The sequence below is a fragment of the Natrix helvetica genome (genome assembly GCF_964273705.1).
Source record: "Natrix helvetica genome assembly, chromosome: 1".
NCBI lineage: Eukaryota > Metazoa > Chordata > Lepidosauria > Squamata > Natricidae > Natrix > Natrix helvetica.
The window spans coordinates 346,828,030-346,845,009 of record NC_138548.1 but is presented as its reverse complement, the minus strand read 5'-3'; the positions used below and the strand labels follow the sequence as shown (position 1 = coordinate 346,845,009).

Below are 16,980 nucleotides of genomic sequence, written 5' to 3'. Positions count from 1 at the left end.
CTGCTCTGGAGAATAAGCCAACCCTCTCTTGTCTGTGACAGCCCCTCGAGTACTGGAAGACTGGGGCAAAGGGGCGTCTGCCAACCCAGATAGATTACAATACAATACAATAGCAGAGTTGGAAGGGACCTTGGAGGTCTTCTAGTCCAACCCCCTGCCTAGGCAGGAAACCCTATACCGTTTCAGACAGATGGCTATCCAACATCTTCTTAAAGACTTCCAGTGTTGGGGCATTCACAACTTCTGGAGGCAACTTCTGTTCCACTGATTAATTGTTCTAACTGTCAGGAAGTTTCTCCTCAGTTCTAAGTTACTTCTCTCCTTGATTAGTTTCCACCCATTGCTTCTTGTTCTACCCTCAGGTGCCTTGGAAAATAGTTTGACTCCCTTGGACACCAAAGTCACGAATCCTAAAACTACTTTTCTTTCAGGGTTACAAAAACAGAGCCTGCTTTTATCCTAAAATGAACCAGGAAGGATAAACCCTGAGACATTTTCTCAAATTGCATTCGTATTTTGGACACAGAAATTTCTTATCCCACCGTTGCCTGGGCTGCGTCGCTTCCTCCTCTTCCTCGAGGTGATTCTCACCGCCTGCTGCAGGGCAGAGTGATGTTGACCGATTGTATCTATCAAGAGCAGAGGGTGGTCGAGGACTCGTACAAGTAAAGCAGACTGTGGAAGAAGAAAGACACAGCTGGAATGATTACATCCAGAAAAGTGAAGAACCAATCATTAAGGAAGTAAATAAAGGAGACCTTTTTAAGACAACTAAGTTAAAAGCTGAATATAAGAAAGAAGTAATTGAGAAGCAAGCTGAAAATTGGAAAAGCAAAGTTATGCATGGCCAATACTTGAAAAGTATTGAAGGCAAAGCTGACCGAAAACTAAACAGTAGGCTTTATTTTGGCAGCTCAAGAACAAGCCTTAGCCACAAACTGCATGAAGGCAAAAATTCAACGTTACCACCAACAGCAAATGTCGCCTCTGTAATGAGAAAGATGAGACAGTCGACCACTTGATTAGTGGGTGCAGCAAAATTTCACAAACTGACTACCTACAACCACTGTTCCCGCTAATTTTTTTTCAGTTGGTGCGGAAAAGTATAGTTTGAGCATCACATTTTCATGCCTGAGCACCTGATTTTTTTTAGCCATAATTGCCATCAGAGCAGATGTTGGGGAGGGGGGCAAGGAGGTAAAGGGTCCCCTCCCTCTCCTGCACCAATCCATCCTCAAACTTTTGCCCCATATTCATGAGAAGTAGAAATCACAGGATGAAAGGTACGGGACTTGAGTTTATTTATTAGATTTTTATCCCACCTTTATTACCTCATAGGTAACTCAAGAAAGTGAACATACATAATACTTGGGAATGGAGAAAGGAAGGGAAGTGGAAAAGAAAGAAAGGAAAAAGGAAAGGAAAGGAGAAAGGAAAGAAAAAGAGAAAGGAAAGCAAAAGAGAAAGGAAAGGAAAAGCAAAGGAAGATAGAAGAAGGACAGAAAGGGAAAAGGAAAGAGTGGAATGGTACTGCTCAAAAACCAAGTCTCAAGATCCTGTGGACACCTTTGGCTTAGGCAGTCCAATTCCCCGTTGCTTCCCTCTCTCTGCAAAGTGCAGGGATCTCAGAAAGGCTGCCTAGCTCAGAACGCAATGCCTGAGAAACTCCGGATGTACAGGGAAACGCAGGCTACAACCAGCGAATCACGTTTTTCTAGGAACCAACGAAGCCGCAGAGGACCAATGAGAATTCTCCCTTCTGCAGCGTCATCAGTCTCCGGGTAGAGTCTTCCTTGATTTGACCAATCACCAGATGGAGGAGAGAGTTCGGTGCAGAGAGAGGAGAGGGGGGATATTTTCAGTAATATTTTAAGGCGTTAAAAAACACTGTGCGCAGTTTGAAACTTCTGTGCGGTGTTTTTTTGTTATGTGCGCAGCCGCGCAGGAACGCAGCTTAGAGGGAACAGTGCCTGCAACGCCATGACTGCGTTGCTAAGATTATTCACTGGAAATTGTGCCAAAAGTTTGGATTTGAGTACAGCAAAAACTACTGGGACCATCAGGTTGAGAAGGTTTTAGAGAATGAGAAAGTCAAGATCTTGTGTGACTTCAGAATGCAGACTGAAAGGCACTTGGCCTACAACACACCTGACATAACAATAATTCAAAAGAAAAATGTATGGTTCATTGACATTGCAATACCTGGTGATGCACGAATTGAAGATAAAGAGCAAGAAAAAAATCACAAAATACCAGGACTTGCAAATTGAGGTTGAAGGACCGTGGAAAAAGAAATGTGTTGTCCCAATTGTAATTGGAGCCCTTGAAGCAATACCTAAAGGGCTACCTCGTTATTTGAAAATTCTAAATTTACCTGACTTGAACATTGTGACTCTACAAAAAACCACCCTACTTGGAACAACTTATATCCTCCAACGTTACCTTAACAGTTCCTAGGTCCTTGGTTAGGACTCGAGCTGTTGAGCTAACAACCAGCCCCAAAGGTTGTGAATCTCACCAAAGATTAACCACATAATAATAATAATAATAATAATAATAATAATAATAATAATAATAATAATAATAATAATAATAATAATAATAATAATAATAATAATACGAAAATACGTTACGACATTCTAGGCCCCTGGGTGGGGCCCGACTAGTAATTAATGCCAAATCCGGCGAAACAACTGGCCGCTGTGATACAATTGAATTTCTGGCCTTGTATGAGTTGCTGAAGCATTTGTTGCAAATCCATCTCTGTACTCTTGGGTTGCATCAGTTCTGTAATCTTTGACTGTGTGGCAGGACTGGATGTTGCAGATGTTGGTGCAGAGGTAGCAAAACCAGGTTTTCCAGGTGGTGGTCTTTTTGGAGACATAGTTTATAAAGCAGAGAGGTCAGTCAGTGTAGAGACTGGACAGCTGAAGAAGTAGAGCAGGCAGATGAGTTCAGGAGGCAGAAGATCCAAGCAGCTGGGAGTTTCTTTAGTCAGTCTAGCAATAGAGAAAAATTTTCTCTCCAGAGGGTTCAGAAAATGGCAATCCACAAGAGATTCTTCTGGGTGACACGGAGACAAAGACCGGAAGCCTGAGTTTTAAAGGTGGAATCAGGTTTCAGAGTTCATGAAGACAACGGAAGTGTGCCATCTTGCCCTGCCAGCTTTGGGCTCAGAGGCATAGCAAACTTTTAAAAGTTCAGGAAATTCTCAGTTCACCCATAAATTCTGGAACTAAGTCCAATGAAAGTCACTTTTACAGGGGTGAGGCATCATTAGTTGGCTCTCCCCCCTCCTCCTTCCCCTGGGGGCGAAAGCAAAATCTTTTCAAGCCGCTTGTCCAAGGGGGGGGAAATCCCCCTCACTCTAGCCGCACCTCCAACAAAAATCCGAAAGTTAAACTTTTTTTAAAAAGCTGAAAAGTCCATCAGTTCAGAAGAAAGGGAATGAAGAAAGGAAGCCTCTCACCATACCGCCGCTGCTTCGTTCAAAAGTGCGTTCTCCAATCGGCATGGAGCGAGACGCATGCGCGCCCTCCAAAACTGCTCCCCGGTGCCTAGAACGAAGCGGAGAAGCCCCCGCCAGCCACCGCCAGGACCCTCCGCGAGCCGCTCCCTCGGCAGGACACCTCTCCGGGGCGTCCTGTGCCCCCCCAGAAGCAGGGGAAGCCCACCGGGAGAGCGGGAGCAGACAAAGACTTGCCTGTCGCCGTAGCCGCCGGAACCGGAAGTCCTCCGGTTAGTAGCTCAACAGCTCAAGTCCTAACCAAGGATCTAGGAACTGATTATTATTATTATTATTATTATTATTATTATTATTATTATTATTATTATTATTATTATTGCATCAACAGAATTGTATCACAGCGGCCAGTTGTTTCGCCGGATTTGGCATTAATTACTAGTCGGGCCCCACCCAGGGGCCTAGGACGTCGTAACTTATCATTATTATTATTATTATTATTATTATTATTATTATTATTATTATTATTATTTCAGCATTCTTCATTTGAAGAAAACTTCAGTGGCCCTGAAGTCTTTAAAAAAAATTTTTTTTTTACTTTGAAGTAAGAAAAGAATAATTCTGAATTAAATCGTTCAAATTATTGTGCATTCCCAGTTCTTTCCTAAGCAATCACAGAACTCAGGTTTCTGGTCTGGTGTGGATCTCTTGCAAGGATCGACAGATGAAAGACAAGAAAATGGAAAGAATAATTTCACAGTCCTAAGGGTTGTGAGGAAAACAAATTCTTAAGACATCTTAGCAAGATGAAAGCAGGAGAGTCGCCCCAAAACTCCATGCCCTCCATACAAAGTAGCCCAAAGTAGGAAAACAACCACCCCCCTCCCCAAAAGCTAACAAATGCCCAACTCTTCCCCACTCCCCCGCGCGCCATACTTACATTCCCCACTTTGCGAGGTAGGAATTTCCCGCTCCTTTAAAGCCACACAACCCTCCAGAGGCTCAGCTGTTTTTGCAAGAAACAACGACAAGCGGCAGGAACACCCCACACGCCGAAGGAGGCGCTCACCTGGGCGGGTTGCTTGCTTTGAAAATTCAGACGGCGCGGGAGGCTAAAACTTCGCCCGGCCGCTGCTTGCGAAACTCAAGCGGACTCGCAACCTTCCTAAAATGAAGACTTTTTAAAAGGTTTTGTTTCCGTTTCCGTTTCGGTTTTGCAACGATTCCTGCAAATCAGGCGCTTTTCCGGATCAGCTTTTCTACCAAAAGCTGTTCTGGGTGGGTTGATAGACTGGTTGTCTGGAGGGCAGCAAACAAAGAAGATGGGAGGTCCCAGGATGTTTTAGGTAGCTCCTGAGGGCAGAAGAGGTGGTGCAGTGGTTAGAGTACAGTATTGCAGGCTACTGCAGCTGATTGATAGCTGCACCTCAAATGTCACCAGGCTCAAGGTTGACTCAGCTTCCATCATTCATAAAATGAATAAAATAAAACCTTCCATCATTCATAAAATGAGGAGCCGGATTGTTGGGGGCAATAGGCTGAGTCTGTAAACCGCTTAGAGAGGGCTGTAAAACACTATGAAGTGGTATATGTCTTGTGCTATTGCTATATTTTCTCCCCAATCAAAGCAGTTTTTGGTTTTATAAATAAGCCTCTGGATCTCTGGATAGGGAGACCTCTCGGGGTTTCAGCAGTTCTCTCTTGCCTTGCTTTCTTCTCAGATCCTCAAAAGATTCCCATCCAATTCTGCATTAACAGAGGGATATTATCAAGGTCATGCGAAGTGTTAATACCACTTTATAATGCCTTGGTAAGGCCACACTTGGAACACTGCATTCAGTTTTGGTCACCACGATTTAAAAAAGATGTGGAGTCTCTAGAAAGAGTGCAGAAAATTGCAATAAAGATGATTAGGGAACTGGAGGCTAAAGAACGGTTGCAGGAACTGGGTATGTCTAGTTTGGTGAAAAGAAGGACTGGGGGAAACATGATAGACATCTTCCAATATCTCAGGGGTTGCCACAAAGAAAAGGGAGTCAAACTATTCTTCAAGGTACCTGAAGGTAGAACAAGAAGCAATGGGTGGAAACTAATCAAGGAGAGAAGCAACTTAGAGCTAAGAAGAAATTTCCTGACAGAACAATTAATCAGTGGAACAACTTGCCTCCAGAAGTTATGAATGCTCCAACATTGGAAGTTTTTAAGAAGAGATTGGACAACCATTTGTCTGAAGTGATGTAGGGTTTCTTGCCTACACAGGGAGTTGGACTAGAAGACCCCCAAGGTCCATTCCAACTCTGTTATTCTATTATTTCTGGCAGGGAACAAATCAGTTTCCTTCACCTTTTTTACTTTCAGTGGTTGTAAATGTTTTCTCATCAAATCAGAAAGAGGGATTTGAGCAGCATGCCACAATATTCAAGTCAAGTCCTCTGCCTTTTATTTTACTTTTAAAAAATAATGACTTGGAAAAAAACAGAGTGCTGAGCTCCTCTTCTTTTTGGGAATGTTGGGAGATGTCAGCCTCTTCTTCCCTTTCTCTCACATATCTCAGCATCCTCTAGGACCATGGTGGCAAACCTATGGCATGCGTGCCACATGTGGCACACAGAGCCCTCTCTGCAGGCATGTGAGCCATTGCCCCAGCTCAGCTCCACCATGCATACACATGCGTCTCCCGCTGGCCAGCTGATTTTCGGGTCTCTGCCACACATTCATGGGGGGGCAGGGGGCATGCGGGAGACACACGCATATGCACGGGGGCGGGGGTGTCACAAACAAATGCGTGGGGGTGAGGGAAGCACGGAGGGGTGCTGTGGCCCGTTTTTGATCCCAGGAGGCTGCAGGGAGGCCTACTAGGCCCAAAGTAGGGCACGGGGAGGTGCGCCACCCCCCCCTGCCTGTTTTTGGTCCCAGGAGGCTGCAGGGAGGCCTACTAGGCCCAAAGTAGGGCACGGGGAGGTGCGCCACCCCCCCTGCCTGTTTTTGGTCCCAGGAGGCTGCAGGGAGGCCTACTAGGCCCAAAGTAGGGCACGGGGAGGTGCGCCACCCCCCCTGCCTGTTTTTGAACCCAGGAGGCTGCTGGGAGGCCTACTAGGCCCAAAACAGGGAGGTGTGCCACACACACACCCCTGCCAGTTTTTGGTCCCTGGAGGCTGCAGGGAGGCCTATTAGGCCCAAAATAGGGCACGGGGAGGTGCGCCACCCCCCTGCCTCTTTTGGGACCCAGGAGGCTGCAGGGAGGCCTACTAGGCCCCAAATGGGGTGGGGTGGGGGCATTGGACACGCATTGCATTATGGGTGTGGGTGTGCGCTTTCAACATGCGATGACAAAAAGGATAGCCATCACTGCCCTAGGCCTAGAATGGAAATGTTTCTCTCCAAGTTCACAGTTTCTCTTTGAGAGGGAAAGGCTCCAAATATTCAAAAGAGGACAAAGCCTTTTCTTCTTTGTAGTGGCAGAACTGAAATCACACTCTTTCTTCATAATGGCGGCATTTAGAACGGCTAGAAGGAAGAACCTCCGTTGGCAAAAAGTTTGATGACATTTTGATGAAAGGTGTGATTGCGTGCAGCCATAATTGGTTGGTTGAAGAAATCTCTGTGTGCAAATGCGATTGTACAAAAGGAAGGAGTTTATGCGGTTGGGAAGTTGACTAATTTCCTATTGTTTCCTGAGCATTTCTGTTATGTATTGTATATAGTGTACAAAGTGTCAGTTGAAGTTCTCATTCTGGTCCTCTGTTGGAGCAGGGAAATACTCTCTCCTGATTGGTTGTTTGGCTGAACAGTTTCCTATAAAAGGAGCTGTGTCAGCCAGGGAGTTCAGTTGCCTCACAGGCAGTATTGAATAAAGAGCTGTTAGAAGTCACTCTGGCCTCACCTCCATTCTTCACCCAGGACTTAACAGTTCCCATACCAGTAGAAAATAGAAAACAAAGAAGCTGAGATGTCAGGATTCAAACAGTTGGGCGCCTGTTGCATAACAGCAAACTTCTGACAAGCAAAGTCCGTGGGGAAGCCAGATTCACTTAACTTGGTTACTAAGTTATCAACTGCAGTGATTCATTTAACAAGGCAAGAAAGCTCATAAAATGGGGCAAAATTCAACAAATGTCTCATTGAACAACACAAATGTTGGACTCAATTGTGATTGTAAGTCAAAGACTACCTGTATTTATTTACATTTTGTGGCCTGATGCCAGTTGGACTTCTTATCTCAATATAGTTTTCCATTGCTTCAAAGTTTGGTGAACAGCATGTTAGCTGAGGACGAAGAGCTCCTGATGTTATTGTTCTAAGCATCAAACCTGGAAAAGGCATGCAGAAATAAAAGCAGAAAGGTTATTCTCCAGCAATTGCCCAAGCTTTGAGAAATAATGCCGGAGTAGGTGTGAAGGAACATGAAGTGAAACTCCAAGGTCGTTTTTCTTTGAGAAATGAGGCAGCCCTGTGGCTTTGCAAAGCAGCTCTGAGAGAGACCTTTGCTGGCTCAGACAGATTTCAAGCAAAGCAAAACATCTTTTCCTTCCTTCCTCGTTTTAATAATAAACCTCCATCTGTTATTAATGTTAGAGGCAGAAGAGGGCGCTAGTGCTTAGAAGAGAGGGAGCTTTGAAAGTCCTCCTATAGTGCGATTTAGAAACAGAAACTAAATAATTTGTTTTTTCATTTGGTAGCAAACTCCGGCAAGGTAAGGATTATTCTTCTCTTAATCTTTGCAAGCTTATAAAATGGTCACAAAATGTTTGCTTTTGGGGTAGTTTGTTTTTATTTTGATAGTTTTAGCCGAACTGTTTTTGTTTTCTTAATTATCAATGGGTTCTAATTAAGACATTCCTCTGAGTTAATTAAAGAGAACTAGCTTAGTGTGCTAGTTAAGGCATCGGGCTAGAAACTGGGAGACTGAGTTTTAGTGATGCCTTAGACCCGAAGCCAACTAGGTGATCTTGGAACAGCCCCCCTCCCTCGGTCCTAGAAAGAAAAGGCAGACAAGGGCAAACTGCTTCCAAAATCTTGCCAAGAAATCTCCAGGAATTTGTCCAGGCAGTTGCCAGGAATCAATAGTGACTGGAAGGCAACTGAGTCCATTTATCCCAACTTGGTAAATACAGTTCTTTATCTGTCATTGAAGAATACCTGTGACCAAGGATGGAGAGATTAACTATTTCTCTTGTAAGGAGGAGAAACTGTAAGTGTGAAAATCCTCCTGTGCACAGCTTTTTAAGACACTCAAAGAAATCAATCAATCAAAATAGAGCTGGAAGGGACCTTGGAGGTCCTCTAGTCCAACCCCCTGCTCAAGCAGGAGACTTTATACAATTTAAGACAAGTGGCTGTCCAGTAAAACTCCTTAAAAACCTTCTTAAAAATCTCCAGTGATGAAGCACCCAGAATTTCTGGAGGCAAAGCTGTGCCACTGGTTAATGGTCCTCACTGTTAGGAAGCTTTTCCATAGTTCCAGGTTGCTTCTCTCCTTGATTAGTTTCCATCCATTGTTTCTTGTCTTGCCTTCTGGTGCTTTGGGAAATAAGATGACCCCCTCTTCTTTGTGGCAAACCCTCAAATATTGGAACACTGCTATTATGTCACCCCTAGTCCTTCTTTTCTCTAGACTGGCCATACCCAATTCCTGCAACTGTTCTTCATATGGTTTAGTCTCGAGGCCTTTAATCATTTTAGTTTGTCTTCTCTGTACTTTTTCCAAAATCTCAACATCTTTTTTGTAATGTGGTGACCAAAACTGGATGCGGTATTCCAGGTATATGACCTTACTAAGGATTTATAAAGTGCTACTACTAATACTTCATGTGATCTTGATTCTATGCCTCTGTTTAAATAACCAAGGATTATATTCTCCTTTTTTGGCTGCTGCCCCACACTGCTGGCTCATATTTAAGTGATGAGCCATTAGGACTCCAAGGTCTCTCACAGAGTTACCATTTTTGAGCCAGGTTTGCCTAATCTGTACTTTTTCTGCCTAAGTGTAAAAACTTGCTTTTCCCCACATTTTCCACAAATCATAGCCTCTATATCTCTGGGTTAGGAGATATAAATATTTTGCATCTTTTTTTGCAGAACATAGAATTTCAAATTGATACCAGGAGTGAGGGACGTGTGAGAAAAACAGTACTTTTTTTGATATTCTTCTCTTGCCTTCAGCTAGAGATCCCCAATGTTTTGAAGTTAGGAACCAACTTGGCATTTTAACTGAACCTAGTTGACACCAAAATCCACCTTCTCAAGGTTTCCTTTTTAGGGTGTCCATCAATGTTCCCTCTAATTTTTTTTTGATGTGAGCAGAAAAGTATAGTGTTTGAGCGGCACATTTTCATGCCTGAGCACCCGAATTTTTTTCACAGATGTCACCTAAGACAACAACGAAATCAGTATTATTTGAAACTCAAAGTTATGTTTCTTCAAGGTACACGCTTAATTCAAAGTGTTATATAATATCAGTATCACTTAACAACGCTCCTGCTTAGCAACCAAAATGTTGGCTCAGAAACTCTGGCATTTGAAGCACGCAACTCTTAAAGCTGTCAAGTTACAAGACCCTTGCACCCCTAACCCTTTAGAAAAAAAGACCCCAGGGGTCTTCAAACCTGACAGCTTTAAGACTTGTGGACTTCAACTCCCAGAATTCCTCCTCCAGTCCTGTTGGCTCAGGAACTCTGGCATTTGAACCATGCAAGTCTTAAAGCTGTCAAGTTACAAGATCCTTGCACCCCTAATCCTTTAGGGAAAAAAACCCCAGGGGTCTTCAAATCTAACAGCTTTAAGACTTGTGGACTTCAACTCCCAGAATTCCTCCTCCAGTCCTGTTGGCTCAGGAACTCTGGCATTTGAAGCATGGAAGTCTTAAAGCTGTCAAGTTACAAGACCCTTCCACCCCTAGAAAAAAACGCATAGGTCTTCAAACCTGACAGCTTTAAGACTTGTGGACTTCAACTCCCAGAATTCCTCCTCCAGTCATGTTGCAGCGACGTCATCTGCGTGGATCTGCTCCATCTTTGCTTTCTTCATTGTGGGCAGGGCTACTGCTGAAGATGCCGACGAGCTGCTACCTCCTCCTCCTCCAACAGAATCACCAGATTTGCTCCTGAGCTCAGCGCTGGGTTACCCCTGCCCCCCCTCCTCCTCCGTGCTTTTGAGGAGCCATGAGGCTTTTTTCCCCCCTGCTCCCCCCCCCCGCCTTCCTACTGTCTTCTGCAGCCTCATGGCTCCTCAAAAGCACGGAGGAGGAGGAGGAGGGGGCAGGGGTAACCCAGCGCAGAGCTCAGATGCTCCGAGCGGAGGGGAGGCGCCGCTGCCACGTGCGGAGATGCCGGCTGGAGCTTTGGCGGCTTCATCTCAGCCACAGCGCCGGGCAGCAAATCTGGCAGTGCTGCCTGTTAGAGGAGGAGGAGGAGGAGGTGGCAGCAGTTCTTCCGGTGGCGGCAGGGGCTTTGGGGCTTCACAACTAGCCTCAGTCGCCCCGTGCTCCTCAAAGCAAGTCTGGGGAAGTCCTTTGCGGGCGGCCCATTATTGCTGCCTGCAAAGGACCTCCCCAGCTTCCGGAGCCTGTGGCAATAGAAATCACTGCGCGGCAGTTGAAAACTGCTGCACGGTGTTTTCTTGCCACCTGCGCGCCCGCGCAGCCGCGCACCTTAGAGGGAACGTAGGTGTCCATAGGTCCATGGATAGAGATTGATACCGTGAACTGGGCTTTTCAAAGTTCCTTATGAAAAAAAAAAGTTCTTGAAAAAGTTCCCTATCTAAGTCTCTTAGCAGTCATGGGATAAGAGGCCATTTTATGTGGTGAAATCAGAAAGCAAGAAATAGGATTAAAAAGAGGAGGGGAAGGGTTCTTGGGAAAGGAATTCAGAAGTTGCTGCTTTTAAATTGTTCTTAAATTATTTTGACTTGAAAGCATTGAATATTCCTGGATGATAGAAACCTTTTCAAGGAATCAGAAACCAAAAGTGATTCTGAACCATTCCAGAAAGATCTCTCACAGAACTAATCCAGGAGAGAAGCAACTTAGAACTGAGGAGAAATTTCCTGACAGTTAGACCAATTAATCAGTGGAACAGCTTGCCTCCAGAAGTTGTGAATGCCCCAACACTGGAAGTCTTTAAGAAGATGTTGGATAGCCATCTGTCTGAAACGGTATAGGGTTTCCTGCCTAGGCAGGGGGTTGGACTAGAAGACCTCCAAGGTCCCTTCCAACTCTACTATTGTATTATTGTATTGTATCTCTGAACGCAGTGAAAGGTGAAAAGAATGGCAAAAGCCATTTGTAAAGAACAACCTGGGACAGATGTTTTGGCTGTCCGACTAAACAGCTGCCATCAGCCTCCTCTTTGTCTAGAGATAGTTTTGTCTGACACTGGGGGCCTTTTGTAGCACAGCTGTCAGATAAACTTATTATCTATAGAGCCGAGGTGGTGCAGTGGTTAGAGTGCCGTACTGCAGGCTACTTCTGCTGACTGACTGCTGACTGCAATTTGGCAGTTCGAATCTCATACCCGGCTCAAGGTTGACTCAGCCTTCCATCCTTCCGAGGTGGGTAAAAGGTGGGCCCAGATTGTTGTGGGTTATAGGCTGACTCTGTAAACCGCTTAGAAAGGGCTGTAAAAGCACTGTGAAGCGGTATATAAGTCTAGGTGTTATTGCTATTGCTATCTTATATGTTGTATAAAAATGAAGCAGGACGATTCAGCTTCTGTAGAGCAGGCCTAGTTGTGAGTCATGGCTGCCCCTGGTCAGGCTCCAGAAGGTGGGATTCAGACAGCCTCCTTCTCCTCCTCTTTGCAACTGAGTTTACCGTACTTTAAAGGGATGGTGCACCACGATTCCTTATCTTTAGAGAAATTCACAAACATGAGAATCCTATTTTAATATTCTTCTCTCATTTCCTAGAGTCACACTTGACTGGACAGGGCAAATCTTTTTCCGATCTTCTGTCTTTTGGAGCCTAAGGCACACCGTTAGTTATATCTTGAATCAGATCCCACCTTCTCTTTGAAATCTGCCTCGTGTTTTTTTTTTTCCCTCTGCAAACCAGGCTCCGCTGTGATTCAGTGAAAGTATGGCCCTTGTACAAAGACGTTCCCACGACAAGATATTTGAAGAAAAAGTCAGACACCATTTCAACCAAGGAATATGTGAGTTAACCTCTGTGGTCAATTGCCTGTACCAAGCAAAGGAAGATGTTGATTTTTACATAGATCTAAAGGAGCACATCGAGAAGGCTACGGAAGAGTTGGGCAAGGCAGAAGAATTGGTCCTGTGGGACCTGGAGAATGTGGATTCAGTGACTTCCGAGATTATGGTCTGGAAGAAAAAACTTGTGGATGAACAGAAAGCCAAAGAGAGAGAGCTTGTCAATTTCCAGAACCTTCGGAAGGATTTGCAAAAACGGGGTGTGTTGCAAAGAGAAGACTATGAACGCCAAAAAGCGATGAAGGAAAAAGCAAAACGGGATAGAGAACGCGCAATGGAAGAAATGAGAGAACAAGAAAGGCGGAAAGATAAGGCCTTGTGGTTTATGTTGGTACCAGTTGTGGGAACTATTATCGGTGAGTATTAACAACACACTAAATATGTCAAAAATATGCGCTGGATGAAATATTTTGGGGTGCTCAGGCGCATAATCGACTGATCTCTCATTAAAGCAACCACATCTCTTTTAGGCTTCCGTGGAGTTGACTTAATGGGTCACACTGACACCATATGTCAGGGTTCTAAGTAATACACCCATAACAAGCAGAACTCTTGAAGCAAGCATTTTCCAAAGAACAGGTTTATTGGATATATCACATTGGCACAGGCTAGTGAAAACCGACTCTAAAGTTTCCCACGGTTTTTACCTGATTAAAAGTTTCCTTCCTTTCCCAAAAAATCAGTCACATGGTCCAATGAAGGTGCTTTCTGGTTGCTTGGGAACTTCACTCCTCCTCTCTTCAACCACCTGTGGGAATGTCCTTGGTCCACAGGGGAAATATTTTGTTTTGGCTACAAAACCCCAGCTATCTCCAGTCCCCCCCTCCCTATCCCTCAGCTCCAGTGTGGCAGCACTGAAGCTTCCAAAATGGCCTCAGTCTAGCTTCAGAGTTGGCACCATGCTTGCTTTAATAAGCTGGTTTCCTTGTGGTCTCCCATCCAAATGTTAACTGCACTCAACCCTGTCTTTTCTTTTGGGTCTTTGGCCTGCCACACTTTCTCTTATTCAACTATGCATTTTCTATTGTGGGGAAATGGGAGGGGGGAATTGTAGGAGTGAGATGCGATGTAGCCATAACAAAATTCTTTCTGGAAAGCCAAGGTCATCCTTTGTCTTTGCACCTCTGCACCTGATCGGAATTAGATGAGGGGGAACTGCCAGCATGGCACTGAGAGATTGGACTATGTGATGGAGATGTGGGTGTGGGGGCAAGATCTTGAACTTTCAACTGGATGGGGAAAACCGGGAAGCTTTCAGATTTGGGCTTCCCCAGATGTGCCAACATGGCTCTCTTAATAAATTGGACCTTTGAGCAATACTTTGCCTTGGACTCTGATTTACTTTTGGATGCTATTTGGAACCCTGACATTAGGTTTCTTCCAGGTCAGTGAAGATTGGCCTTCTGATAGGTAATTGCAGAATCGAACACATGGTTTTGACATATTTTAGGCCACTTGCATTTGGTCTACAACATGGTTGTGACTTTTGTGGTGAGACTACGATTCCTATCTCTTTAGCTCAGGATGCAAATTGTTGCTGGCCAATTAAAATTTAATACAGGTAGTCCTCGACTTACGACCACAAATGAGCCCAAAATTACTATTGTGAAGTGAGACACTTATTAAGTGAGTTTTGTCCCATTTTACAGCCTTTCTTGCCACAGTTGTTAAATGACCCGGTTGTTCAATGAATCTGACTTTTCCATTGACTTTGCTTTTCCGAAGGTGACCAAAAGTGATCATGTAACCTGGGGAAACAGCAACGGTCATAAATATGAACCAGATGCCAAGCATCTGAAGTTGGATCACACCATCATGGGGATGCTGCAAAGGTCGTAACTGTGAAAAATGGTCATAAGTCCCGTATGTGAATTAGCCACATTGAGTTGCCCCATGGCAAGTTGGCTGCAATGAGTTGGCGGTGGCAAGTTGTCCTACCTAGATCCCCAAGCTGAGACACGATAGTTCAGCTGCTGCCACAGTTAAAGAGCCAGGAATCACCTGTAAATGTATGTGGAATGATCTTGGTTGGAAAAACGTGTTTGGCTACCCGTTAACGTCCCCTGATTTTTGTCTTTGTCTCGTTATCAGGGGGTATTCAGGCTATCGACGCTCACATGTCTCAGAAGGCAGCTGAGGAAAAGGCCGATGCGGCACAGGAAATGGTAAACGATTATCATGCCAAGGAACAGAAGGCTCTGGACCAAGTTGCCGAATGTGAGAAGCAGTTGAAAAATCAAGAAAGTAAAATTAAGGCGACCCAGAAGAACCTTGAAGAGATGGAAGAGCGGAAAAAGCAGCTGACCAACTTCCACAAGGATATTCTGAGTCTGCAGGAGGCCCTCAGGGGCTGCTCCAACCTGGTCGGGACCCTGCATTCTGAAGCCAATGCGGTTCGGGTGACAAGCCAGTATGTGTTCATTTACGATGCCTTGAAGCCTCAAATCGATAGTATCACGCATCACATGCTTCCCTTCCTGGATGCGAGAAATCCCGAGCACCGGCTGCTGGATTGCCCCAAGATCAGACGAAGTATCAAGAAATTGCAGTTTTTCTCTGAGACCCCAAGTACTTTGGCCAGAAATACTTACACTCTTAAGGAAATGCTCAGTGACAAGGATGTGCGTAGGTACTTTGTCATTGGTTTTGTCATCCTGGCCTTGCTCTGGGCAACTGGCTTGTTGTACAAAATCCTTCTGGTTATTTTAATTGGCTGCATCGTTTTCTGTTTCCTTGCTTAGTAGCTCTCTATTTAAGGAGCACCTCCCATTCTGTGAATCTGCTCCAATACAGGTAGTCCTCGACTTACGACCACAATTGAGCCCAAAGCTTAAGTTGCTAAGTGAGAAATTTGTTACGGGAGTTTGCCCCATTTTACGGCTTTTCTTGATGCTGTTGTTAAGCGAGTCACTGCAGTTGTTAAATTAGTCACGTTAAGTTGTTAAATGAGTGATATTAAGTTGTCCCCATTGACTTTGCTTGTTGGAAGGTCGCAAAAGTGGATCACATGACCCCATAACACTGCAACCGTCATAAATGTGAGTCGGTTTTCCAGCATTCGAATGTAAATCACGTGACGATGAGGATGCTGCAGCAGTCGTAAGTGTGGAAAATGGTCATAAATCACTTTTTTCAGTGCCCTTGTAACTTTGAATGGTCATTAAGTGAACTGTTGTAAGTCGAGGACTACCTGTATTTATATCAGCAGGAAAGATCTTTTGAGGATGCTTCTACGGCCCAAAAACTGGCCCAGGCCGGATGAGGCCTCTCTGGAAGTTTCCAGGCTGCGCATGCCCTTCTAGAGGGGTTGTTCTTGGCCCCTACATTAGTAGAAAAATGGAAAGAAGACACAATATCTTTCTTTTAGCAAATTTAGATCAGCTAATATACAGGCAGTCTCAACTTATGACCACAATTGAGTCCAAAATTTATATTGCTAAGTGAAAAATTTGTCAAATGAGTTTTGCCCCATTTTATTATTTTTCTTGCCATATTTGTTAAGTGAATCACTGCAGTTATTAAATTAGTAACACAGTTGTTATACGTTAGGGGGCAACAGTTTTTGAATCGACATAACTCAAATGGGCTAACTTAAAAGAATGCATCGAAAATCTGGGATTCATTATTCCCGCGGGATTGAAATTTGGGGAAATCGGGGCTGCTTCAGCGCCACTGCGCCTTCTGACTACACTTCCCAGAAACCCTTAGCTTGTATGGTGCAAGGCAAGGATGTCGTATCCCCGCCCTCTTTTCCACCACTCTGGTCTCTGCACCTAATTGGCTGGTGACAATGCCCAACGGACGAATGGCGATTGGCTATTTTTGAACCAAGGCTAAAGTTTGAAATCTCTTAATGGAGCTGGAGAGCAAGAGAAGAGGGTCTTGGAAGTCTGCTGACAAGGCATGGCTGGCTGGAGGGCGTTGCTGTCGATGGGTGAGCCCTCTTCCTTCCTAGAAGGAAGGAGCCCTCGGGTACATACCAGCATGGGGAATGAGGGTGCATAGTTTCCTTGGGGTTCATAGTTTTCACCAGTTTGTGCTAATATGATGTTTCCAATAAAATTGTTCTCTGAGGAATCGACCTGCCTTGGAGTTTTGCTTTCAGTGGGTGCATTATTTGAATGTTGACAACATGGCCTATACCCGTGATGGTGAATATGGGCACGCACGCCATCGCCAGTTGCTCTTCTGGTTTACGGCGTGCATGTGGCCATTTTTGGGGCTGTTTTCCAGGCCATTTTCCGGCTGTTTTTTGGGTCAAAAATGGCTCGAAAAAGGCCTGAAATTTCCCTGAAGAATGGCCCGGAAAA

General features: G+C 44.7%; 1 protein-coding gene across 2 annotated transcripts; it reads left to right on the top strand.

The window, feature by feature from the left end:
• Positions 1-8,108: 8,108 nt before the first annotated feature.
• On the top strand, positions 8,109-16,738 carry LOC309385158 (uncharacterized protein). Of its 2 annotated transcripts, none has more exons than XM_081939285.1 (3): positions 8,109-8,156; positions 12,368-13,026; positions 14,762-16,738. In XM_081939285.1, exons 2-3 carry the CDS (start codon positions 12,537-12,539, stop codon positions 15,409-15,411), a joined length of 1,140 nt encoding a protein of 379 aa, XP_081795411.1. In that variant the 5' UTR covers positions 8,109-8,156; positions 12,368-12,536; the 3' UTR covers positions 15,412-16,738. The 2 variants fall into 2 exon arrangements, with proteins under 2 accessions (XP_081795411.1, XP_081795412.1); XM_081939286.1 differs by having other exon boundaries at positions 8,110-8,156; positions 12,513-13,026.
• Positions 16,739-16,980: the final 242 nt, after the last annotated feature.